This window comes from Nerophis lumbriciformis, linkage group LG21 (assembly GCF_033978685.3).
Source record: "Nerophis lumbriciformis linkage group LG21, RoL_Nlum_v2.1, whole genome shotgun sequence".
NCBI lineage: Eukaryota > Metazoa > Chordata > Actinopteri > Syngnathiformes > Syngnathidae > Nerophis > Nerophis lumbriciformis.
The window spans coordinates 18,219,484-18,246,326 of record NC_084568.2 but is presented as its reverse complement, the minus strand read 5'-3'; the positions used below and the strand labels follow the sequence as shown (position 1 = coordinate 18,246,326).

At 40.3% G+C, this 26,843-nt stretch overlaps 1 protein-coding gene across 3 annotated transcripts in view; it reads right to left on the bottom strand.

Moving 5' to 3' along the window:
- Positions 1–26,843, bottom strand: part of rbms3 (RNA binding motif, single stranded interacting protein) — a 750,312-nt gene that overhangs the window by 18,513 nt on the left and 704,956 nt on the right. For all 3 annotated transcript variants that reach the window (XM_061982784.2, XM_061982785.2, XM_061982783.2), the window contains exon 12: positions 9,318–9,398. In XM_061982784.2, coding sequence (XP_061838768.1) covers positions 9,318–9,398 — 81 coding nt within the window. The remainder of the gene's footprint in view (positions 1–9,317; positions 9,399–26,843) is intronic.

Genomic DNA, 26,843 nt, shown 5'->3' with positions numbered 1-26,843 from the left:
CGAGTTTACTGACAGAAAGAAGTAAGAACTTTACGCTATTTTATATTAGAAATGGCAACAGCGGAGGATGAATGCCACATAACAAGAAGATAGAGAAAAAGAAGAAGCTTATCGACTACGGCAGTGTTTTTCAACCACTGTCCCGCGGCACACTAGTGTGCAGTGAGATACAGTCTGGTCTGCCGTAGGAGATGATCTAATTTTACCTATTTGGGGTAAAAAAATATTTTTTGCAAACCAGTAATTGTAGTCTGCAAATGATGTGTTGTTGTTGAGTGTCGGTGCTGTCTAGAGCTCGGCAGCGTAACCGTGTAATACTCTTCCATATCAGTAGGTGGCAGCCGGTAGCTAATTGCTTTGCAGATGTCGGAAACAGCGGGTAAAAGCGTGCAGGTAAAAAGGTGTTTAATGCTTAAACCAAAAATAAACAATTGGTGAGTGCCCCTAAGAAAAGGCATTGAAGCTTAGGGAAGGCTATGCAGACCGAAACTAAAACTGAACTGGCTACAAAGTAAACATAAACAGAATGCTGGACGACAGCAAAGACTTACTGTAGAGCAAAGACGGCGTCCACAATGTACATCCAAACATGACATGACAATCGACAATGTCCCCACAAAGAAGGATAAAAACAAAGTAGATGCGGGAAATATCGCTCAAAGGAAGACATGAAACTGCTACAGGAAAATACCAAAAAAAGAGAAAAAGTCACCATAACAGGAGCGCAAGACAAGAACTAAAACACTACACACAGGAAAACAGCAAAAAAGTCTAAATAAGTCAGGGCGGGATGTGACAGGTGGTGACAGTACACCTACACTGCAAAAAGTCAGTGTTCAAAAACGAGAAAAAAAAAAATACAAAAATTAGGGGTATTTTATTTGAACTAAGCAGAATTATCTGCCAATAGAACAAGAAAATTCAGCTTGTGAAGACTTTCCAAAACAAGTCAAATTAGCTAACCTCAATTAACCCAAAAATACCTTAAAATAAGTATATTATCACTAATAACAACTGTACTACTATATGAGTACATATTTTCTATTGTTTCATTGAAAATAAAACAGCAAAGTCCATTTGGCTGTCATCTGTTTTAATTATGAGACACAATTGTGTCAAAGTCATGAATTTTTTTTCATGCTTGAAATAAGAAATTGTTACTTTAAAAAAGTAGTTTTATACTTGTGAGTGTTGATGACACAGCTTTGCAACAGTTGATATTCTAGTTTCAAGCATGTTTTACTCAATATAGGTGATAAAATCTCAGCTACAAGCTGTAATATCTTACTGAGACCATTTAAGACCAAAACCATACTTGCCAACCTTGGTTGTGTGTGGAGGGGGGGTGGGGGGGTGGGGGGGTGGGGGGGGTGGGGGGGTGAGGAGGAGTATATTTACAGCTAGAATTCACCAAGTCAAGTATTTCATTTATATATATATATATATATATATATATATATATATATATATATATATATATATATAAATAAAATAAATACTTGAATTTCAGTGTTCATTTATTTACAAATATACATACACATAACTCTCATCTACTCATTGTTAAGGGTTAAATTGTCCATCCTTGTTCTATTCTCTGTCACTATTTTTCTAACCATGCTTAACACCCTCTCTGATGATGCATTCTGCTTCGTCTCCTTGTGTGCGCAGTTGTGGACTGCACTCTCTAAAATAACTAGATGTTATTGTCACATATGCATGTACAGTAGATGGCAGTATTGTCCTGTTTAAGAGTGTCACAACATTGCTGTTTACGGCAGACAAAAACGTGACTGCTGTTGTTGTGTGTTGTTGCGGCGCTGGGAGGACGTTAATGAAACTGTCTAACAATAAACCCACATAAGAAACCAAGAACTTGCCCTCGGTCATTCTACAGTTATAACGTGATTGGGCATGCACGCTGTTTATATTGTGGGAAAGTGGACGTGAAAACAGACTGTCGACACGTCACTTTGATCCGCATGGAGCTGGAGGGGGCGTGGCCACCAGCTCCGCCTGAATTTCGGGAGAACATTTGTCCCGGGAGGTTTTCGGGAGAGGTGCTGAATTTCGGGAGTCTCCCGGAAAATCCGGGAGGGTTGGCAAGTATGACCAAAACCCTTAAAACAAGTAAAACACTCTAACATAAAATCTGCTTAGTGAGAAGAATGACCTTATCAGACAGAAAATAAGCAAATATCACCCTTATTTGAGATATTTAATCTTACTTAGATTTCAGTTTTTGCAGTGTACTTTGAGACAAGAGCTATAGTGATGCATGCTTGGTTATGGTTTGAAGTCATATCCAACAATTGCGGCAACGACTTTTTACTGTCAATTGAGTTACATTTTTAATGATTTCTGCTGGTGGTGTGCCTCCGGATTTTTTCAACACAAAAAATGTGCCTTGGTTCAAAAAAGGTTGAAAAACACTGGACTACGGTGTCGACACGGACTACAAAGGCGGACACGCGCAATTTTTCAGGATTTATGCAGATCCCAAATACAGATCAGCAGGTACCAGAAGGTAAGAAAAGTTGCTTTTGCATAATATTGCGAAACAAAACGCCAGATAATATGGCTTACCTTATACACACACACCATAATAACACTTGTATGTTTAATGTGCTGACAATCTATCAAGCGGTGCGGCTTCATAGCTTACCTAAATCGTACCAAAACATTTTGATCGATTTTTGAGCGCCGTGTGTAATGTTCTATATTTTCAATGGAACATATAAAATGTTGGTGGTGTGTACTTGAGTCATATTGCCATCATATTGCAGTCTACACATATCTCTTATGTTTGACTGGCTTCCTGTGCACTTAAGATGTGACTTTAAGGTTTTACTACTTACGTATAAAATACTACACGGTCTAGCTCCGTCCTATCTTGTCGATTGTATTGTACCATATGTCCCGGTAAGAAATCTGCGTACAAAGAACTCCGGCTTATTAGTGATTCCCAGAGCCCAAAAAAAGTCTGCGGGCTATAGAGCGTTTTCTATTCGGGCTCCAGTACTATGGAATGCCCTCCCGGTAACAATTAGAGATGCTACCTCAGTAGAAGCATTTAAGTCCCATCTTAAAACTCATTTGTATACTCTAGCCTTTAAACAGACCCCCCTTTTAGACCAGTTGATCTGCCGTTTCTTTTCTTTTCTCCTCTGCTACCCTCTTCCTTGTGGAGGGGGGGGGGGGGGGGGGGGGGGCACAGGTCCGGTGGCCATGGATGAAGTGCTGGCTGTCCAGAGTCGGGACCCGGGGTGGACCGCTCGCCTGTGCATCGGCTGGGAACATCTCTGAGCTGCTGACCCGTCTCCGCTCGGGATGGTTTCCTGCTGGCCCCACTATGGACTGGACTCTTACTATTATGTTGGATCCACTATGGACTGGACTCTCACAATATTATGTCAGACCCACTCGACATCCATTGCATTCGGTCTCCCCTAGAGGGGGTGGGGGGTGGGTGGTGGGGGGGGGTTACCCACATATGCGGTCCTCTCCAAGGTTTCTCATAGTCATTCACATCGACGTCCCACTGGGGTGAGTTTTTCCTTGCCCTTATGTGGGCTTTGTACCGAGGATGTCGTTGTGGCTTGTGCAGCCCTTTGAGACACTTGTGATTTAGGGCTATATAAATAAACATTGATTGATTGATTGATTGATTGACTGCCATGTACTGGTCACACTTATTATTACACCATGTACCAAATAAAATTGCTTCGAGGTCAGTAAGCAAAACCAGAATTATTCCGTACATTAGGCGCACCGGGGTATAAGGCGCACTGTCGAGTTTTGAGGGGAAAAAAAGTTTTAAGTGCGCCTTATAGTCCGGAAAATACGGTATGTAAATAAACATTTACAAAATGTAAATATCTCATTTTTACATTGTTACGGTATATATCTGCGGCTTACATCTTTTTTTTCTTCTAACATTTTGTGGGTGCCCGGTATATTAAAATCTCAATTGCTTGTCGGGTTAGCAATCAAATGGATTGACTCGTCCAAAAAGTACGCACTGATGTCTTTAATACGTTATTTGTTAAGCACCAAAAACAACATTTCCATAAACAGTATATTTGTTCAGCAAAGGAGTAAATTAAGATGAGCAACAGCAGCTGTTTAAGTGAAAGATGCACACTGCAGATAACGGAATCCTACTTTAGGATGAATTATGATTGTTTTCCAATTTCATCTATGAAAAAGAGAAAGGACGAATGTACTCAGTGAATCGATCACGACAGCCTATTGGCATTTTTTTTATGTTTGGACTATACCTGCTAGCCCACATGGAGTCAATCACCCATAACAAGCTCTCAAGGATACTGCGACCTGTCTATACATCTGCCCTGCAGACACCGGGTGATGCATCGATGTACACCCGGCTGCTGAGCGGACGCCGGTGAGGAAGATGAAAACGTTAACAGGGGCCCCGGGCGACACCACAACTACATCTTTCTCCCGCTTCTGTGTGCGCCTTTCAGAGAAGAGAGGAGAAACTAATGTGTCTGTCAGGGAGGGAAGCAGTCATTGTCTGAGGCTGCTGGGCTAAACAGGCCGCTGTGGCTGATAGATGTGTGCGTTTCCACTGCCTTCCATCCCCCAGCATCTTTACACGTGTGTGCGTGTGTTGGGGAGGCTGCGCTGCATCTCACTTGATCTCCTGTCATCTGATAGGCGACAGACAGTCCATCTAAATAGGACCACACTGCATACTTGCCAACCTTGAGACCTCCGATTTCGGGAGGTGGGGGGTGGGGGGCGTTGTCGGGGGTGGGGCGGGGGGCGTGGTTGGGGGCGTGGTTAAGATATATATATATATATATAAGAAATACTTGACTTTCAGTGAATTCTAGCTATATATATATTTTTTTTATTACATACATACATATATATATATATATATATATATATATATATATATATATATATATATATATATATATATATATATATATATATATAAAAATAAAAGAAATACTTGAATTTTAGTGTTCATTTATTTACACATATACACACACATAACACTCATCTACTCATTGTTGAGTTAAGGGTTGAATTGTCCATCCTTGTTCTATTCTCTGTCACTATTTCAGAACACACACATTATACAAATATACATTATAAAATCAATAAGAAAACGGGAGCTCTAATTTGGGAGTCTGAATTAGGATCAGAAGTTCCTATATAAACATTGCGCATTCACGTCGCCTTTTTGTATTGATTACTGCAGCTGTGCACTGGATTCATTTACAAATACAAACTACAACTCACAAACACTTTAGAGTTAGGCTCCACCATCAGAATGTGTACTTAAACTTATAAAGATCACATGGATATTATTCAGTGAGTTGATTCACCAAAACTAACCTGTTATACAGGAGGAAAAAGCACACAGGACGTTTCAATTGTTCACAGACTGGTCGCGCTCATCAGAATGACAAGACACTTCCGGTCTGCAGGTGATAGCATTCAATTGGGAAGAAACGCCCTCTTCTGCCCCCTATTGACCAATGTGAATACTGATGAATGTGTAATGACAGCTCCAAAAACGAATTTAAACCACAAAATTAAAATAAATAAATCAACACAAAAATGTAACAGTAGATGGCAGTATTGTCCTGTTTAAAAGTGTCACAACATTGCTGTTTACGGCAGACGAACTGCTTTACGGTAGACGAAAACTTGACTGCTGTTGTTGTGTGTTGTTACCGCGCTGGGAGGACGTTAATGAAACTGCCTAACAATAAACCCACATAAGAAACCAAGAACTCGCCCTCGATCATTAGCTGTTTATATTGTGGGAAAGTGGACGTGTGAACAGGCTGTCAACACGTCACTCAGGTCCGCATGGAGCTGGAGGGGGCGTGGCCTCCAGCTCCACCTGAATTTCGGGAGATTTTCGGGAGAAAATTTGTTCCGGGAGGTTTTCGGGAGAGGCGCTGAATTTCGGGAGTCTCCCGGAAAATCCGGGAGGGTTGGCAAGTATGCCACACTGTCAGTTACCAGATAGCCGTCCCGCTCTTCTTGCTTCAGGATTTCTCATAACCTCGTACAGTGGTTCTCAAACTTTTTCCCACCAAGTACCACCTCAGAACACACTTGGCTCTCCAACTACCACCATATTGACTAACATTAAAATACCGTAGCGTAGTAGGTCGAAGTATTCATTAAAAACGAGGCAGAGGTTTTATTCAACAGGTAAATTTAATATTTTTGGCCATACGTCTCGGGGGGCTAAAGGTTGCGTCACTGCTGTTTGCCGATGATGTGGTCCTGATGGCACCATCGGTTCATGACCTTCAGCTCTCACTGGAGTGTTCAGCGGCTGGAATGAGGATCAGCATCTCCAAATCTGAGGCCATGGTTCTCAGCAGGAAACGGATGGTTTGTACAGTTTGTACAGGTAGAGAACGAGACTCTGTCCCAGGTGGAGGAGTTTAAGTACAAACCCCGTTTCCATATGAGTTGGGAAATTGTGTTAGATGTAAATATAAACGAATCGGAGCAGCTGGGGCAGTATTGCAGTCCCTCAGCCGCACTGTTGTGACGAAACGAGAGCTGTGCCTTCTGGCTCAGCTCTCATATCTACATTCCTACTCTCACCTATGGTCATGAAGTGTGGGTCATGACCGAAAGAATAAGATCGCGGATACAAGCGGCCAAAATGAGTTTCCTCAGAAGGGTGGCTGGCATCTCCTTTAGAGATAGGGTGAGAAGTTCAGTCACCAGGGAGAGACTCGGAGTAGGGCCGCTGCTCCTTCGCTTGGAAAGGAGCCAGTGGTTCGGGCATCTCGTGCGGATGCCTCACGAGCGTCTCCATCGGGAGGTCCTCGTTGAACGTCCCACTGGGAGGAGACCCCGGGCCACATAATAATGTGGTGGACCACATAAAATGATGTGGCGGGCCTCAACAAAATGATGTGGAGGGCCACTTAAAATCATGTGAGGGGCCTTATTCAAATGATGTGACGTGCCACATTTGAATTATGTAGCATGCCACAATAAAATGACAGTACGGGGCACATTAAAATCAATCAATCAATCTGAATCAAAGTTTACTTGTATAGCCCTTAATCTCAAATGTATCAAAGGGCTGCAAAATGAATTGGCAGGCCAAATAAATGACATTGTGGACCACGTAAATAATGTGGTGGCCCAATTTAAATGACGTAGTGGGCCACTTAAATGACGTGGTGGGCCACATAAATGACGAAGTGGGCCACTTAAAATGATGTAGTGGGCCACATAAATGATGTGGTGAGCCACGTAATGACGTAGTGGGCCACATAAATGAAGTGGTGGGCCACATAATGACCTGGTGGGCCACTTAAATGACATTTTGGGCCACATAAATAATGTGGTGGGCCAATTTAAACAATGTAGTCGGCCACTTGATGTGACAGGGTACATTACAATCAATCAATCAATCAAAGTTTAGTTGTATAGCCCTTAATCCCAAATGTCTCAAAGGGCTGCAAAATGAAATGGCAGGCCACATAAATGACATTGTGGACCACGTAAATAATGTGGTGATCCACTTAAATGACGTGGTGGGCCACATAAATAATGTGGTGATCCACTTAAATGATGTGGTGGGCCACATAAATAATGTGGTGATCCACTTAAATGATGTGGTGGGCCACATAAATAATGTGGTGATCCACTTAAATGATGTGGTGGGCCACATAAATAATGCGGTGATCCACTTAAATGACGTGGTGGGCCACATAAATAATGTGGTGATCCACTTAAATGACGTAGTGGGCAACATAAATGACGTAGTGGGCAACATAAATGACATTGTGGGCCACGTAAATAATGTGGGGATCCACTTAAATGACATTGTGGGCCACTTAAATGACAGTGGGCCACATATATGATGTGATGGGCCACTTAATGATGTGGTGGGCCACATACATGACGTAGTGGACCACATAAATGATGTGGTGGGCCACATATATGACGTGGTGGGCCACATAGATGATGTGATGGGCCACTTAATGATGTGGTGGGCCACGTAAATGACGTAGTGAGCCACATAAATGAAGTGGTGGGTCACATAAATGACGTGGTGGACCACATAAATGATGTGGTGGGTCACATAAATGACGTAGTGGACCACATAAATGATGTGGTGGGCCACATATATGACGTGGTGGGCCACATAGATGATGTGATGGGCCACTTAATGACGTGGTGGGCCACATAAATGACATAGTGAGCCACATAAATGATGTGGTGGGTCACATAAATGACGTGGTGGGCCACATAAATGGCGTGGTGGGCCACGTAAATGACATTGTGGGCCACATAAATAACGTGGTGGGCCACTTTAAATGCCGTAGTGGGCAACATAAATGAAGCGGTGGGCCACATAAATGATGTGGTGAGCCACATAAATGGCGTGGTGGACCACTTAAATGAAGTGGTCGGCCACATAAATGATGTGGTGGGCCACATAAATAATGTGGTGGGCCACATAAATAATGTGGTGGGCCGCTGAAAATGGCGTAGTGGACCACATAAATGATGTGGTGGGCCACATATATGACGTGGTGGGCCACATAGATGATGTGATGGGCCACTTAATGATGTGGTGGGCCACATAAATGACGTAGTGAGCCACATAAATGATGTGGTGGGTCACATAAATGACGTGGTGAGCCACATAAATGGCGTGGTGGGCCACATAAATAATGTGGTGGGCCACGTAAATAATGTGGTGGGTCGCTGAAAATGGCGTAGTTGGCCACATAAAATGATGTAGTGGGCCACATAAATAGAATAGAGTATAATAGAATAGAAAGTACTTTATTGATCCCTGGGGGAGTACTTTGAATGAAGTGTTGGGCCACATGATAATGTAGTGGGCCAATTTAAATGACTTAATGGACCTAAAATGACGTGTTGGGCCTCAATAAAATGACATGGAGGGCCACTTAAAATGATGTGAGGGGCCTTGTTAAAATGCCACATTTGAATTATGTAGCATGCCACATTAAAATTACGGGACGAGCCACACTAATGTGGCAAGTCACACTAAAATCAATCAATCAATCAATCAATGTTTACTTGTATAGTCCTTCATCAAAGGGCTGCAAAATGAACTGGCAGGTCACATTAATTTGATGTGGTGGGCCAGATCTGGCCCCTCCCTGCCTTGAGTTTGACACCAGTGGTTGAGGGACTTGCACACCTGTGGTTTACTGTGGCGAACAACACGTGAGGGGAAGTGATTGCGCTGTCAAGAGTAATGAAGTGTTTTTTGGGGAAAGAGTCAGTGGATTATTGATCAGGAGCACAAGGTGTCTTACTTCGACAGGGACGGCCGTCGGAGGCACAGGAGTGTACTGGGGGATGTAGGTCCCTTGCATAGGCGCTGCGGCAGTCATGTACTGAAACACACAAGAAGATACAAACATTACAAATGATTTTGAAAGCGGAATTGTTTCCATTGCTTGCAGCGTCCTCCGGAGGGCGCCACAAGAGTATCAGTGCAGCGTTAAGAGAGGAGCATGTGAGGTAAACCCAGGAAGGAAGGAGGAGGAAGAAAAGAAGTCCCGCTGTTCCATGGAGACTTCACAGGCAGGCAAATGTGCAGGGGCCACGACTGAGCAAAAAATGGAGGAAAAGGAATGAAAGAGAAGAAAGCGAGCGCTCCTCGCCTGTGGTGTGGATTCCTTTAGTCGCGTTTCCCCGTGCCCTTTAAACTGGCTGTTAGCTCGCACCGTGATGATGGACATTGTGCAGATGGGACACGTGAGGGGCTTGCACATGAAATATGAATGAGGTCTCAATACTGAGTAGGGCCCATGTGTGTGTGTGTGTGTGTGTGTGTGTGTGTTTGTTCTTGTATTTCTACCCTTCTTGAGACATCAACAAGGAAAAGTACCTTCCATATGCGGACCGGTGGACAAGTTAATCATGGTCCCAATACGGAAAACCATCACATCTAATAGAGATTGTCTCATTTGCACCCCTGGTGGTGAAATCTATCAAAATTAGGGTGGTCCCAAAAAAGAGGGGTTTTTCAAAGTGCTCTGGTCAACACATGAAATAACAAGTGTTTGTAAGAAATTGAAATGCACCCCCTTTGGCCGAAATAGATAAAAAAAAAAAAAAAAAAATGTATATAGAGACATACTGTAATAACTTGGAGTAAATAATGAAGATTAAAAACCAATTACCAACAAAAAATTAAAAAAAAAAAATTAAATAACTAAAAGCAGTCTTTTTCTCACAACGTGTCGACTTTTTTCTTATAAAATTGGCAACAATTTATCCCATTCTTTCTGTTTCTGAAATATTGCAATATTTTCTCGTAAAATTAATACTTTTTAATGCAAAATGATGACATTTGTCTTGTAAAATGCTGACTTTTATCACAATATTGCCCTTTTTTTTGTTGTTCTTGTAAAATAGTGACACTTTTTGAGTAAAATTATGACTTTTGTCATCATTTTGCCAAGCAAAATTCCGATTATTATTATAATATTGCCAAAACCTTAAATTTTCTTAAAGAATTGTGTCTTTTGTCGAGTAAAATGACGACTCTTTTCATAAAATTGCGAACTTTTATTATAATACTGCCAAAATTCTTGTGAAATCTTTTTTATATTTGCATAGTAGGTATATATGATTAATGTTGTAAATACAAATCTTTATATATCTAGAAAGGGTGGTCCTAAAGAGGTAGGCATTTTTCGGAGGTCCCAAGATGGTAAAAAAATACAATAATGTGTGTGTGTGTGTGTGTGTGTGTGTGTGTGCGTGTGTGCATGTATACGCCTCTTTTTGATTGATGTATGGAGGACTACAGTGGAAGTAGTGCTGTGCAATATGGACAAAATAGATATCCCGATAAAGATATACTCTATGAGACCAGGGATGGGTACCTTTTCAAATTGATACCAATTGATACCACACTGGAAACAATGCCCCTCTTAAAAAATACAACTTATTTTTTGCTTGTAATGAGCAAAAAAAAAATCTGTCAAATGGTAAAATTTTTTGAAAATAAGATATTGTATTGAAGCTTTAAAAACTCGTAGATGATTTTGAAAATGAGCAATTAAAACTTATTATTAGCTATACTTACTAGTGTTGGGAAGTTTTGTGTCTCAAAAGTTCTTATGTCTCACTGAAAAAATACTTTTCAGGGGATTGTGACTTGTATTAAGTTTGTTTCGATATTTTGACTAGAAATTAGAAATACTATATATACTTGGTGAGATTGTGAGTTTTCCGGTGCAACGGTGCCCATTAACGGTATTTTTTGTGAGTTCAAATGTGTTAATAAATGTTAATTGTTTAAAAAGGAAAAAACAACAACTTTTTTTTAATCTAACATTTAAAACTGAGCTATGCTGTCCAGTTAGCATGTTTTCTTACACTTTTGTGTCTCATTTGCAAGTACTTTACTGTGCTGTATTATATAGACTTGGCATGCAGTTATAATTCCAAGACATTAGATGGCAGTAGTGTATAGACTTCTTTAACCAGAACGTGGTTACGCCATTCAGTTGAATGTTCCGATTTTTTCTTTTGTTGGGCCCTACAAAGTGTTTACACTGTAAGTGTTGTACTTACTTACACACCAGCTGTTCGATTGTTCAAGAATTCAGGGAGCTTTATTTGTCGTACACATTTGCACATGTACGTAACAAAATTTGGATTCAGATTCCAGCAAGTATATATTAATAAAAACAGTAATAAATAATAAATTAAGTATTTAGCATCTTCATTGTAGTTTTATTTACGAAAGTTGGAGGTGTTGAAATCATCACGTAAAATCGCAAATGCTAATCAGGCAAATTCAATGCAAATTAGCATTGAGCTAGCACATTTTGAAAAGTGGAACCTAACCTGTAAATTTGAGTACCTTCTTCTTGCTTTGTTGACATGGAAAATAGTTAACATTAAGTCGCGATTTTAAAGTAACGTTAGTATTGTGTCGCATTTTAACACTGTCTGTGTCCGGTTATTCATGCCGCGACTTCGAGTGATACAAAAGAAAATACATGTTCAAGTTACTAGCAACGACTTGTTGGCGGCCTGTTTTACAGATGAGTGACTAACTTTTTTAATTCAAAGGAGTTCCTCTTTCTGCAATTTGGCATAAATTCCTCTTTCGTGCTTTGTTGGTTTAGCTCGGGAGACGCCAATCATGCGGCTCTTGAGCGCCACGCTAGTGGCTCCCCCTGGAGCTTTTTCAAAAATGTATAAAAATGGAAAGAGATGGGAGAAAAAATATATTTTTTGTTTTAATATGGTTTCTGTAGGAGGACAAACATGACAAAAACATTCCTAACTGTTAGAAAGCCCACTGTTGAATATGTTTGTGTTTATGCTTCACTTCAAGCGCCGTGTTGTCCAACTAATTTCAGCTGTTCTTGAACTCGTCGTAGTTGTGTAGACTACGACGACAGTTTGTTTACATGTATAACTTTCTCCGACGCTGCCATAGAATGACGCGTTTTATGCCACTCCGTCTTTATCTCATGTTGTCCACCAAACTTTTTATGCTGTGCGTGAATGCACAAATGTCAGCTTTGTTGACGTTGTTGACTTGTTGGAGTGCTAATCAGGCAAATTTGGTCAGTGCATGACTGCAAGCTAATTGATGCTAACATGCTATTTAGGCTAGCTGTATGTACATATTGCATCATTATGCCTCGTTTGTAGGTATATTTGAGCTCATTTAATTTCCTTTACTTTTGTCCTCTGTGTATTTAATTTATATTTGCATGTCTCATGACACATTATCTGTATGTAATATTGGCTGCATTTCCGTTGTTTGTGTGCCATGTTGTTCCAGACCACAGCAAACATTACCTAGCTTGCATAGATTAAAATAAATCCTTTCGAAGAAGACAGCCCGCCGTTTCCTTTAACTTGTACACACACATCTATACCTTTGGCCATTAAAAGTCAGTAATTTCCAGGAGTTATCTCACCCTCCCAAAAGCCTCTGTTTTACTAATGTTTTCCAATGTTGTAAAAATGTGTAGAATAAATATCACATTTCAACATTTCTGTGAACGAACATTTGTGTCAGCCTGCGACACAGTCATTTTGATAGTAGGCTAATACAGCTAATATATACACTTACATATTGTTTTACCTTCATTTTATACTTATATAAGGCTTTTAAATGTTTAAAATTTTTGGTGTAATACAACATTTTGGGTTTCCAACCCCTGGTTTAGCTTCTATTGCGCTTTCCTTCTCTGCTACATTGTTGACATCCGTACTCCAGCCGGCTATCGTCGTAAAGTTCTAAAAGCTCCTAAAAATGCTCCTACAAGGTAGCAGTGTTGCTCATACATTAAAATGATGACATAAACAATATAGTTATGTCATGCGATTGACATTTTTATGTCATACTACGATACATCGTAATATCAAACAGCACTATGTGGAACCCCTTAAGGTCGCTCACGTTGATGTTGACAAACTGTTTACTTAATAATAAAAAGTTACATCGACAAATATAGTCGACCGCTTCTGTCGACATAAAAGTGGGGTCTTTTCTATGAAAAATGGGTGTGTTTATGGCAACATGTGTTGTAGTATTTTCCACTTTACCATCAACGCTACAACATTATTGAATTTAGTCTTGAAAACAACAGCATACAGCACATGTGTCAAACTCAAGGCCCGTGGGCCAGATGTGGCCCGCCACTTCATTTTATTTGGCCCTCGAAAGCCTGGAAATAATATGTATCAATAAAGTATTCTAACTTTTCGTACTAAATGGATTCTTTCTTACCCTTTTGGGAGAGAAAAATGTATGTACTCCATGTAACCACAAATTATGTCAACTTAAATATTGTCTAATGATGCAAAAATATATTATCAAACATTCAAACATTTTTTTTAAATATAAATACATACTAATAATAATGATTTTGAAGCAACTTGTCATAACGACGTGGACTGTGAGGGTTTTGTTTTCCCGAGATGCAAGTAAAGTTGGAGCGGGCAAGGCGTGAAGGTAAGGACATGTTTTATTATTACTATAAAAAAGGAACAAAAGGCGCGCACAAGGCGGAAGTACAAAAACGTGGCTAATGAAACAAAAATTTGCACAAAGGCAGAAACTATGAACATGAAGCAAAACTCGTTAACTGTGACATGAAAAAACGTGGCATGGCAAGAAGCATAACTATGAACAGGCATGAGTATCAGAAGTAGCATGGCATGAAGTGAGCAGAGGTAATGTCGCCAGGCTGACTTCCTGGCAACAATGGGCTTAAATGATACAGACATGATTTGTGACAGGTGCGCGAGTGCAAAACATGAGACAGGTGAAACTAATGTGTAGTCATGGTGACAAGGCAAGGGAGTGAAAGCAGGAACTAAAAAGTGTCCAAAAACCAAGCAGAACATAACTAAACAAAAACATGACCAACAGACATGACACAATTAATCCATCAAATTGTGTAATGTAAAAGTAGCAATAGATTTCATGGTAAAATTGTGAAATTTACTGTGGTTTTTCCAGCATTTTTCTCTAAATGAAAGAAACAGTACTGTTTTTTTACTGTAATAAACTGTGGTGCCGTTTTGGCATTTACAGTAATACACCGAAAAATCTACAGTTGTTGATTTGCGGTAAAAAACAAACAAACAAACAAACTGACAGTACAGGTGCCAAAATTTTACTGTAAAATTGCAAGTTTTTTTATTTACAGTAAAAATAAAAAAAAAGCTAATTTTACAATAAAATTCTGGCAACTGAGCTGCCTTTTTTTTTTTTTTTTTTTTTTTTTTTTTTTTACCATGAAAACAGTAGTACTGTTTTTCAATTTACAGTAACATACACTTAATTTAGAGATTAAATTATTGCAAATTGCCATATTTTTGGACATTTTAGTTCTTAAAAAAATCTACTAATAAAATGCATTAAAAAAATTGTGTAATATTGATATTGTTTTATCGCCCAGCCCTAATAGCACAATTTGAAAGCAATCACTATTGCCCCAAAGTGTTGTACAAATCAAAATTAGTAAGTAAAAAAAAATACAATCAAAATCACAATTAGTACAGCGAAGATGCTATGAAAACACAGCTAAATGTGTCTCATTCAGAAAAAAAAACAGGAAAATTCCATTCCGTTTTTTAAGGTGGTCCGTCATAACGTTTTTAGCATCCAATCAGACATTATTGTGAGGTTTTGTATTAGTGTTCCTAAAAATAGATATACCGGCCCACAGACACATTTTTTTCTTCAAATTTGGCCCCCCGAGTCAAAATAATTGTCCAGGCCCGTTATACAGTATGGAAGGGATTTGTTTGGCCCCATTCTGTGTGGATCTCGTGTGAGAGAAAGGTGGGGGTTAAACATTTTGCAATGCAGTCTGCCGAAAATGATAGGAAGCGCCACTCTACATTGCAACTTAGTTAGAATGGTCACAAAACCAATTTTAAGACACCAAACACTCTACTGTTGTCTGGCGGCTAACGTGGATAGTGCATCTCTCTAATTCGTCACGTTTCATGTGTCAGGTTGACCGCGACGGATGAGGCCATATGAATCCCCTTCCTACTGCCCGAGCCGCATTTTGGACACCCCTGACCGAGAGGTTGTGCCTCCAAACACGAGAAGCGTTAAAGGGGAAATTTGGGGTGTAATGGGCTTGTGGCCATAAGCGCCGATCCCGTGGGTGCTCGGGCCACGTGGGATTGATGGCAACTTTCAATCATTAAAGTATTTTTTGAAAAATCAATCTTGTCGTTGTTAATTTGGTTTGCAAGTTTGGTCCGTACAAAAAGTTACAAATCATATAGTCTATAATTACTGAAGCCTAACCAAGATTTCATTGTGCCCGAGAATGAACTAACGACACAATTATCTTGACTTTACACACACTGCACACGAGCGAATGAAGCGCATACTTACTCAACAGCCATACATGTCACACTAAGGGTGGCAGTATGAACAATGCCAACACTGTCATAAATATGTGCCATATAGTGAAACCACACTATACAACAACGACAAACACATTTTTGGAGAATATTTGCACCGCAACACAACATAAACACTACAGAACAAATTCCCAGAATTCCCTGCAGCACCAACTCTTCCGGGACGCTACAATATAAACAAACGCCATTGGTGGATCTACACCTAACATCCACTGTAATGTTACCACGTACAATAGCGTATCTAGTCCATACTACTATGATCACATCGATATTTTTTAACATCACAAAATTTTCTTTCGTTTTTTTTTAATTTTATACTATGTTTATAAACTACTACTTGGTATCAGATCGATACCTACATTTGTGGTATCATCCAAAACTAATGTAATATATCAAACAACAGAAGAATAAGTGATTATTACATTTTAACAGAAGTGTAGATAGAACATGTTGAAACAGAAAATCAGTAGTAAATGAACAAGTAGATTAATAATTCCTTTTCTACCACTTGTCCTTAATAATTTTGACAAAATAATAGAATGGAAAATGACACAATATGTTACTGCATATTGATTGATTGATTGATGTCAGCAGCTAAATTAGGAGTCTTTGTTTGTTTACTTACTACTAAAAGACAAGTTGTCTTGTATGTTCACTAGGGCTGCGAATCTTTGGGTGTCCCACGATTCGATTCAGTATCGATTCTTGGGGTCACGATTCGATTATAAATCAATTTTTTCGATACAACGCGATTCTCGATTCAAAAATGATATTTTTCTGATTCAAAAGGATTCTCTATTTATTCAATACATAGGATTTCAGCAGGATCTACCCCAGTCTGCTGACATGCAAGCAGAGTAGTAGATTTTTGTAAAAACTTTTTTAATTGTAAAGGACAATGTTTTATCAACTGATTGCAATAATGTAAATTTGTTTTAACTATTAAATGAACCAAAAATATGACTTATTTTATCTTTGTGAAAATATTGGACACAGTGTGTTGTCAAGCTTATGAGATGCGATGCAAGTGTAAGCCTCTGTGACACTATTGTTCTTTTTTTTTTTATAAATGTCTAATGATAATGTCAATGAGGGATTTTTAATCACTGCTATGTTGAAATTGTAACTAATATTGATACTGTTGTTGATGATATTCATTTTTGTTTCCCTCCTTTTGGTTTGTTCTGTGTCGTGTTTGTGTCTCCTCTCAATTGCTCTGTTTATTGCAGTTCTGAGTGTTGCTGGGTCGGGTTTGGTTTTGGAACTGGATTGCATTGTTATGGTACCAAAAATGATTCCCGGGCGCGGCCACCGCTGCTGCCCACTGCTCCCCTCACCTCTCAGGGGGTGATCAAGGGTGATGGGTCAAATGCAGAGAATAATTTCGCCACACCTAGTGTGTGTGTGACAATCATTGGTACTTTAACTTTAACTTTATTGCTGTGTATTGTTTTGTTGGATTGATTAATAATAAAACAAAAATAATAATAAAAAAAATAAAAATTTTTTTAAAAAAAAATTAAAAAATAAAATAGATTTTTGAAAAATGAGAATCGATACTGAATCGTACAACGTGAGAATGGCGATTTGAATTCGAATCGATTTTTTCCCACACCCCTAATGTTCACTATTTTATTTAAGGACAAACTTGCAATGAGAAACATATGTTTAATGTACCCTAAGATTTTTTTTGTTAAAATAAAGCCAATGATGACATTTTTTGTGATCCCCTTTATTTAGAAAAGTACCCCGGTACCAAAATATTGGTAATACACAACTTGCCAACCTTGAGACCTCCGATTTTGGGGGGTGGGGGCGGGGGGGGGGCGTGGTTGGGTGCTTGGTTAAGAGGGGAGGAGTCAAGTATTTCATATATATATATATATATATAAGAAATACTTGACTTTCAGTGAATTCTAGCTATATATTTTTATTTTATTTTATTGTATATACATATATATATACATATATATATATATATATATATATATATATATATATATATATATATATATATATATAAATAAGAGAAATACTTGAATTTCAGTGTTAATTTATTTACACATATACACACACATAACACTCATCTACTCATTGTTGAGTTAAGGGTTGAATTGTCCATCCTTGTTCTATTCTCTGTCACTATTTTTCTAACCATGCTGAACACCCTCTCTGATGATGCATTCTGCTTCGTCTCCTTGTTGTGTGCGCAGTTGTGCACTGCACTCTCTAAAAGCCCTAGATGTTATTGTCACATATGCATGTACAGTAGATGGCAGTATTGTCCTGTTTAAGAGTGTCACAACATTGCTGTTTACGGCAGACTAACTGCTTTACGGTAGATGAAAACGTGACTGCTGTTGTTGTGTGTTGTTGACGCGCTGGGAGGACGTTAGTGAAACTGCCTAACAATAAACCCACATGAAAAACCAAGAACTCGCCCTCGATCATTCTACAGTTATAACGTCATTGGGCAGGTACGCTGTTTATATTGTGGGAAAGCGGACGTGAAAACAGGCTGTCGACACGTCACTCAGGTCCGCCTGAATTTCGGGAGATTTTCAGGTGTAAATTTGTCCCGGGAGGTTTTCGGAGAGGCGCTGAATTTCGGGAGTATCCCGGAAAATCCGTGAGGGTTGGCAAGTTTGCCGAGCACCCACTGGCAGAAATGTAGATCGGCGCCGATGCTTGTGTCCCAATACTTTTGTCCACACAGTGGAGAGTGTGGGAGACTAAGAGGCTTGAAAGACAATATTGCGGCACAAAGCAAACGGATGTGAACCCCAGATAAAATCCACCTCTCCACCTCGCCTCTTCTTCCTCCAGCTTTTTCTGGACCACAGCACGTATAATCCCCTTTCTTCCTTTTATTTATTCCCTCGCCTCTCCATCTTCTCTCATCCACTTTGGGCTTTTCCCTGCCAGGGGTCACCACAGCGAGTCAATCTTCCCCACCCCGTCCACTGTAGGATGTCGTAATCGCATTTCTTGGCTGGCGGGCCGGTGAAGTGTCATTACCGGCAGTGTTGCTAATGGATGGGCGAGGGCTCCACCGCTCACTGCTAATGAGAGCAGCTAAAGGCCACGGACGAGGGTGATTAACTCCTCCTACTGTCGCCGCCACGCACGGCGAGGAGGATGCACCCACGTTTGGAATGTTGCTACGCGTTCTTATCTTTGCTGACTTTAAGGTTATCACGACTTCAGGACTGTCAGCGCTCAGAATGGGCTGAGGTGAAATATACAGACCCTCACCTTCCTCCCATCCTGCTGTCGACTAAAAAGGGTCCGCCATGTTGAAGTGACCTTCTCCCCGCTGGACTGGAACCATGCATACTAATTTCTCTGTGAGGCTTTGGTATTTTGCCTCTTATTTACTGATTCTGCAAACTCATTTTTAAAAACTCAAAATGAAATGGAATGTGAAATATTGTAAGTTTGAGCAGTGTCCTTCACATTCATCTGATTTAATAAATACAATTTAAGAGATTATTCAAACTACACTGAACACTGGAAAAATAGCATGTGTTGCATGTCCCTTCTTCCGAAAATGTGATTTTTTTTTTATCATGATATATAATATAAATCCTTCAGAAATGTTATGCCTTTTTCTATAATTCTGTTATTCTTAACAAAAAAACAATTGTATCAAAATTCACTTTAATTGTGTCCCTGGGTTTTTACTCAGGCATATTTGTTTAAAAAAAAACAACAACAAAAAAATATTCAGACCCTTTGCTCAATACTTTGGCAGCAATTACAGCCTCGAGTCGTTTTGAATACGATGCCATAAGCTTGGCACACTTATCTTTGGGCACCCATTTCTCTTTGCAGCACCTCTCAAGCTCCATCAGGTTAGATGGGAAGTGTTAGTTGTAGAGATGTCCGATAATGGCTTTTTTGCCGATATCCGATATTCCGATATTGTCCAACTCTTAATTACCGATTCCGATAATAACCGATACCGATATATACAGTCGTGGAATTAACTAATTTTGTTGTGATGCCCCGCTGGATGCATTAAACAATGTAACAAGTTTTTCCAAAATAAATCAACTCAAGTCATGGAAAAAATGCCAACATGGCACTGCTTATTTACTATTGTAGTCACAAAGTGCATTATTTTTTTTAACATGCCTCAAAACAGCAGCTTGGAATTTGGGACATGCTCTCCCTGAGAGAGCATGAGGAGGTTGAGGTGGGGGCGGGGGTGTATATTGTAGCGTTCCGGAAGAGTTAGTGCTGCAAGGGGTTCTGGGTATTTGTTCTGCTGTGTTTATGTTGCGTTACGGTGCGCATGTTCTCCCGAAATGTGTTTGTCATTCTTGTTTGTTGTGGGTTGACAGTGTGGCGCATATTTGTAACAGTGTTAAAGTTGTTTATACGGCCACCCTCAGTGTGACCTGTATGGCTGTTGACCAAGTATGCTTGCATTCACTTGTGTGTGTGAAAAGCCGTAGATATTATGTGACTGGGCCGGCACGTAAAGGCAGTGCCTTTAAGGTTTATTGGCGCTCTGTACTTCTCCCTACGTCTGTGTACACAGCGGCGTTTTAAAAAGTAATACATTTTACTTTATGAAACCGATACCGATCATTTCCGATATTACATTTTAAAGCATTTATGTCCGATATTATCTGACATCCCTAGTTGGTTGTCATCCAGTATGTCTCTGTATATTGCTGCATTCATCTTTCCCTCTATCCTGACTAGTCTCCCAGTTCCTGCTGCTGAAAACCATCCCCACAGCATGATGCTGCCACCACCATGCTTCACTGTAGGGATGGTATTGGCCTGGTGATGAGCGGTGCCTGGTTTCCTCCAAATATGATGCCTGGTAGGAGGCATCATATTTGAGGAAGCAGTGCCTAGGGAATCTGTGGTGGGCTCTCCTATTTCTGGGGCTGAGATTGCTGAGGTAGTTAAAAAGTTCCTCGGTGGCAAGGCCCCGGGGGTAGATGAGATCCGCCCGGAGTTCCTTAAGGCTCTGGATGCTGTGGGGTTGTCTTGGTTGACAAGGCCCTGCAGTATCGCGTGGACATCAGGGGCGGTACCTCTGGATTGGCAGACCGGGATGGTGGTTCCTCTCTTTAAGAAGGGGAACCGGAGGGTGTGTTCCAACTATCGTGGGATCACACTCCTCAGCCTTCCCGGTAAGGTTTATTCAGGTGTACTGGAGAGGAGGCTACGCCGGATAGTCGAACCTCGGATTCAGGAGGAACAGTGTGGTTTTCGTCCTGGTCTTGGAACTGTGGACCAGCTCTATACTCTCGGCAGGGTCCTTGAAGGTGCATGGGAGTTTGCCCAACCAGTCTACATGTGCTTTGTGGACTTGGAGAAGGCATTCGACCGTGTTCCTCGGGAAGTCCTGTGGGGAGTGCTCAGAGAGTATGGGGTATCGGACTGTCTGATTGTGGCGGTCCGCTCCCTGTACGATCGGTGTCAGAGCTTCGTCCGCATTGCCGGCAGTAGGTCGGACACGTTTCCAGTGAGGGTTGGACTCCGCCATTGCTGCCCTTTGTCACCGATTCTGTTCATAACTTTTATGGACAGAATTTCTAGGCGCAGTCAAGGCGTTGAGGGGATCCGGTTTGGTGGCTGCAGGATTAGGGCTCTGCTTTTTGCAGATGATGTGGTCCTGATGGCTTCATCTGGCCAGGATATTCAGCTCTCACTGGATCGGTTCGCAGCCGAGTGAGAAACGACTGGGATGAGAATCAGCACCTCCAAGTCCGAGTCCATGGTTCTCGCCCGGAAAAGGGTGGAGTGCCATTTCCGGGTTGGGGAGGAGACCCTGCCCCAAGTGTAGGAGTTCAAGTACCTAGGAGTCTTGTTCACGAGTGAGGGAAGAGTGGATCGTGAGATCGACAGGCGGATCGGTGCGGCATCTTCAGTAATGCGGACGCTGTATCGATCCGTTGTGGTGAAGAAGGAGCTGAGCCGGAAGGCAAAGCTCTCAATTTACCGGTTGATCTACGTTCCCATCCTCACCTATGGTCATGAGCTTTGGGTTATGACCGAAAGAACAAGATCACGGGTACAAGCGGCCAAAATGAGTTTCCTCCGCCGGGTGGCGGGGCTCTCCCTTAGAGATAGGGTGAGAAGCTCTGTCATCCGGGGGGAGCTCAAGGTAAAGCCGCTGCTCCTCAACATCGAGAGGAGCCAGAAGAGGTGGTTCGGGCATCTGGTCAGGATGCCACCCGAACGCCTCCCTCGGGAGGTGTTTAGGGCACGTCCAACCGGTAGGAGGCCACGGGGAAGACCGAGGACACGTTGGGAAGACTATGTCTCCCGGCTGGCCTGGGAATGCCTCGGGATCCCTCGGGAAGTGCTGGACGAAGTGGCTGGGGAGAGGAAAGTCTGGGCTTCCCTGCTTACGCTGCTGCCCCCGCGACCCGACCTCGGATAAGCGGAATAAGATGGATGGATGGATGGATGATGCCTGGCATTCACGCCAAAGAGTTCAATCTTTGTCTCATCACACCAGAGAATTTTGTTTCTGAGAGTCTGCAGAGTTTGAGAGGTGCATTTTGGCAAACTGATTGGTGGATTGCTGCAGTGATGGTTGGTTGTCCTTCTGGAAGGTTCTCCTCTCTCCACAGAGGAATGCTGTAGGTCCGACAGAGTGACCATCGTGTTCTTGGTCACCACCTAGACTAGACTAAGATGAATGCAGCAATGTCCAGAGACATCCTGGATGAAAACCAACACTTCCCTTCCAACCTGATAGAGCTTGAGAGGTGCTGCAAAGAGGAATGGGCGAAACTGCCCAAAGATAGGCGTGCCAAGCTAGGAGCATAGTATTTTAAAAAGACTTGAAGCTGTAATTTCTGCCAAAGGTGTATCAACGAAGTGAGCAAATGTTGTGAATGTGTATGTATATGTGATGTGTTAGTCTTTTAGTTTTAATGAATTTGAAAAAAAAAAAACCCAAAACAAAACAAAAAAACAACTTTACGGTGTCATTATAGGGTATTGTGCGTAGAATTTTGAGGACAAAAACAAATTCATTCCATTTTGGAATAGCATAACAAAATGTTGAAAATAGTGAAGCGCTGTGAATACTTTCTGGACGCAGTGTAAGAGTATAAACCCTTCAAAAATCTTTTTTGTTTTTTTACATATTTGTGTTACTCCTCCTACCAACTATAATTTTTTCTCTACCAGGGGTGGACAAATTCTTCAAATAATCAAATAATCTTCGGTCAGAATTTGGCCTGCTCACCCGCATCCGCCATCCTAGTCACTGCCGTTGTGTCCTTGGGCAAGACACTTTACCCACCTGCTCCCAGTGCCACCCACACTGGTTTAAATGTAACTTAGATATTGGATGTAAAGCGCTTTGAGTCACTCGAGAAAAAGCGCTATATAAATATAATTCACTTCACTTCACTTCACTTCTATGATTTAGCTCCAGACTTCTTCAGTTCGTTTGAGATCGTCATTACTGCCACAAGTGTTGGAGGAGTGCCTTACACCCGAGTACCGCTGAGAAACAGATATTTTTGGCAGCCCTCGAGGTGGCGCTCGCGGCTCTAAAATGGTTAGGAAACACTGATATAGACAACATAATTTATTTTAGAACGCTGAAGGTGCGCTCTGGGGGTACAGGTTGGGGCCAAAACACCAACAGTAACTGTGATGGTACGCTGGAAAGGATCCAGATGCATATTTTTTTCATTTCTGACAAAAATATGTCTACTTTCAACATGCACATGGAAAGTTATCTCTCTACATCGTCAGTTGTTGCACTCGCTTTCTCCTTCTGATCACGGCGCAGCCATTTGTGCGTAACTGTGCCAGTTTGCACGCACCTTCTAAACGTGCTAGTCATACAGTAGATGCTAAATAGTTTCAGACTTGATAAATCACACCGCAAGTGCTAAATTATTATACTTGCATCTGATCCTCTAACTATTGTGGGCATTTTAATAATCATATTTTCATGATCATAAACAGATACGCTACAAGAATTTCACACAATATTTTGCTAGTTTCAGAGTTGAAATCTTTGCGTGCACTATCAAGTTTGCACATATTTTAGTAAACACAAACCTTTAGTAGATCAGGCCCGATGTGTCTTACCAGAGTGTATAAAAGACAAGTTTATTTTTGGTGAAATGGCCCGATAGCGTATATATTATAGCTGCAAGACTGCATATTTGAATGAAGAGTTAATATTATACTATAACCGTTAGTTAACCCATTTAAGCAGCAGAGCATACTAATAATTTAGGAGCGGGAAATAATTACACACTTGCTGCTCATGCAAGTCAGTCCTCGTCAAGTCTAGCGGTAGAGCAATGTGTTGCCATGGTGATAAAGATGATTTTTTTGTCCGGTTTCAGCTCTATTAATACCTTTCTCCACATTGTCAGTTGGGTTCGGGTTCTGGCAATACAAAACATCCCTAATGCGCCAAGTTGGGGATTCATACTTCTCGCAGATATCAGTGCACACACACCTGAATGTGAAACAAATATGCATGCTTGAGCGCCTTGAAGGAAAATATACTGAAAAGTTACTTTAGGGTAGTAGTCTGAATGAATTTAATGAATGCACTCAGTAAATCTCCAATGAACATAAGTTATATTAATTTTTTAACCTTATCAACATCCAGTATCAACTTTTTGTTTATGTGTAAAATATACTATATGTACTATTAACTGTCTATAAAAATATCTATAAAATGTCTATAAAATAAGTCTAGTACTCTCTTTCAATTATTGTTACATTGCACTGCAAAAAGATAAAAGGACAAAACAAAACATTTTGTATTTTTCGGACTATAAGGCGCACTTAAAATCATTTCATTTTCTCAAAAACTGGACAGTGCGCCTTATAACCCGGTGCGCCTAATGTACGGAATAATTTTGGTTGTGCTTACCGACCTCAAAGCTATGATATTTGGTACATGGTGAATGATAAGTGTGACCAGTAGATGGCAGTCACACATAAGAGATACATGTAAACTGCCATATGACTCAGGTAAACAACACCAACATTTTAGATGTTCAATTGAAAATATAGAGCATTACACACGACGCTCAAAAATCAATCAAAATGTTTTAGTACGACTTTGGTAAGCTATGAAGCCACACCGCTTGATGGATTGTACTGTGCTTCCACATATGAGTATTATTATGGTGTGTGTATAGGGTAAGACATATTATCTGGCATTTTGTTTCGCAATATTATGCAAAATAAACTTTTTTTACCTTCTGGTACCTGCTGATCTGTATTTGGGATCTGCATGAGTCCTGAAAATTTTGCGCGCTTTCGCCTTTGTCGTCCGTGCAGACTCCGTAGTCGGTAAGCTTCTTCTTTTTCTCTATCTTCTTGTTATGTGGCATTCATCCTTCGCTGTTGCCATTTTTAATATAAAGTATTGTAAGGTTCTTACTTATATCTGCAAATGGGAGTATGTCCTTTCTTTCTGGATGAAGCAAAGTCGTTCTTTGTGCAGTGAAGCATTGTGGGTAAGTATGGGCTAACAATGCACAGTGAGGTAAGTACTTAATGTGATTTAGTGCTATCCATGAGAAACTAATCAAAGTGAAGGATGATTCACAAACGTCTTCCATGGACAGAGAAGCTGTCAACTACCACTGTCACCATGACAACAAACCTGGGTACAACATGCCATGAAACAAAATATGCACACCTTGTCAGTCACCTCCCGTCATGCCAAACACTGTCACTTACACACAAGTACAACAAAGGATATGCACTCCCGAACAAATCAAAATAAGTAATATTATGCATTTTGGTCCTACCGTGTGTATTATTTTATCGCTCTATTCTTTTCTCTCCCTACTACTGTATAAAATGGTAAAAGTTAAACACATTAAGTGAACAAATGGTAAACATTTTTTTTTAGAGACATCTAAAAGCGGTATATTAAATAACTGCGTTTTCTTACTTCTTTTTGGTTGTGTTGGATTATGCAAGTGAAACCGTGATATTCTTCATGGGATTCATGGCTCTTTGAAAAAAGCCAAAGCTTGAGGAGCCATTCCTTTCAAAGAGCTCTTCAAAAGACTGGCTGGTTTTTATATATATTTTTTATTTTTTGTTTTTTAATCAAAGGAAACAATTACTAGTATCAGTTATAAGATGTTTATGAGAATAATTTAATTTACACAAACATTACTCTATTGGGGGGAATTATTCTGAAATATTGGCTATAACTGTATTTTTTTATTTGTTTTCATTGTAAACATTCCATAAGGTGGTCCCATATTTCCAACAGTTGGAATTTTCCCTCACCTAAAAAAAAATGTGGAGCATTTTAACAATACAGAAAAAATACACAAATAATAAGTAATACTACAATTCATTAACGGTAGTTAAGATGAGAGATTTTGTTTAAGAAACGTACTTATTACAATTATTTTGATGACCACTTTTTACTTCTACTTGAGTCGTACTATTCTAAAGTAACGGTACTCTTACTTGAGTACAATTTTTGGGTACTCTCACTATTAGCCACCTCATATGTGCCGTATTTCACGACATAGAATTCATAAAAAAAGAATAACATATGTGTTATTTTCTTACATTGGGATTGTAAATAATAGGCCAAAAAAAAAAAAAAAAAAAAAAAAAAAGTGCAGTTCCCCTTTAAGGGGCTATTTCAAATAAATACAATCGATACATTTTGGTGTCAGTTGGTGTGTTTTTTTTAATACCGTTTGTAATTTAATCACATTCTATCAGATTAATTAGTCGTCACATTGGCCAACGCATGATATTCTTGTATTTTTACTTTCATATCTTATTTAATTTTTTTGTATTTTGGTTACACCAGGGGTCGGCAACCCGCGGCTCTAGAGCCGCATGCGGCTCTTTAGCGCCGCCCTAGTGGCTCTCTGGAGCTTTTTAAAAAATTTATGAAAATTGGAAAA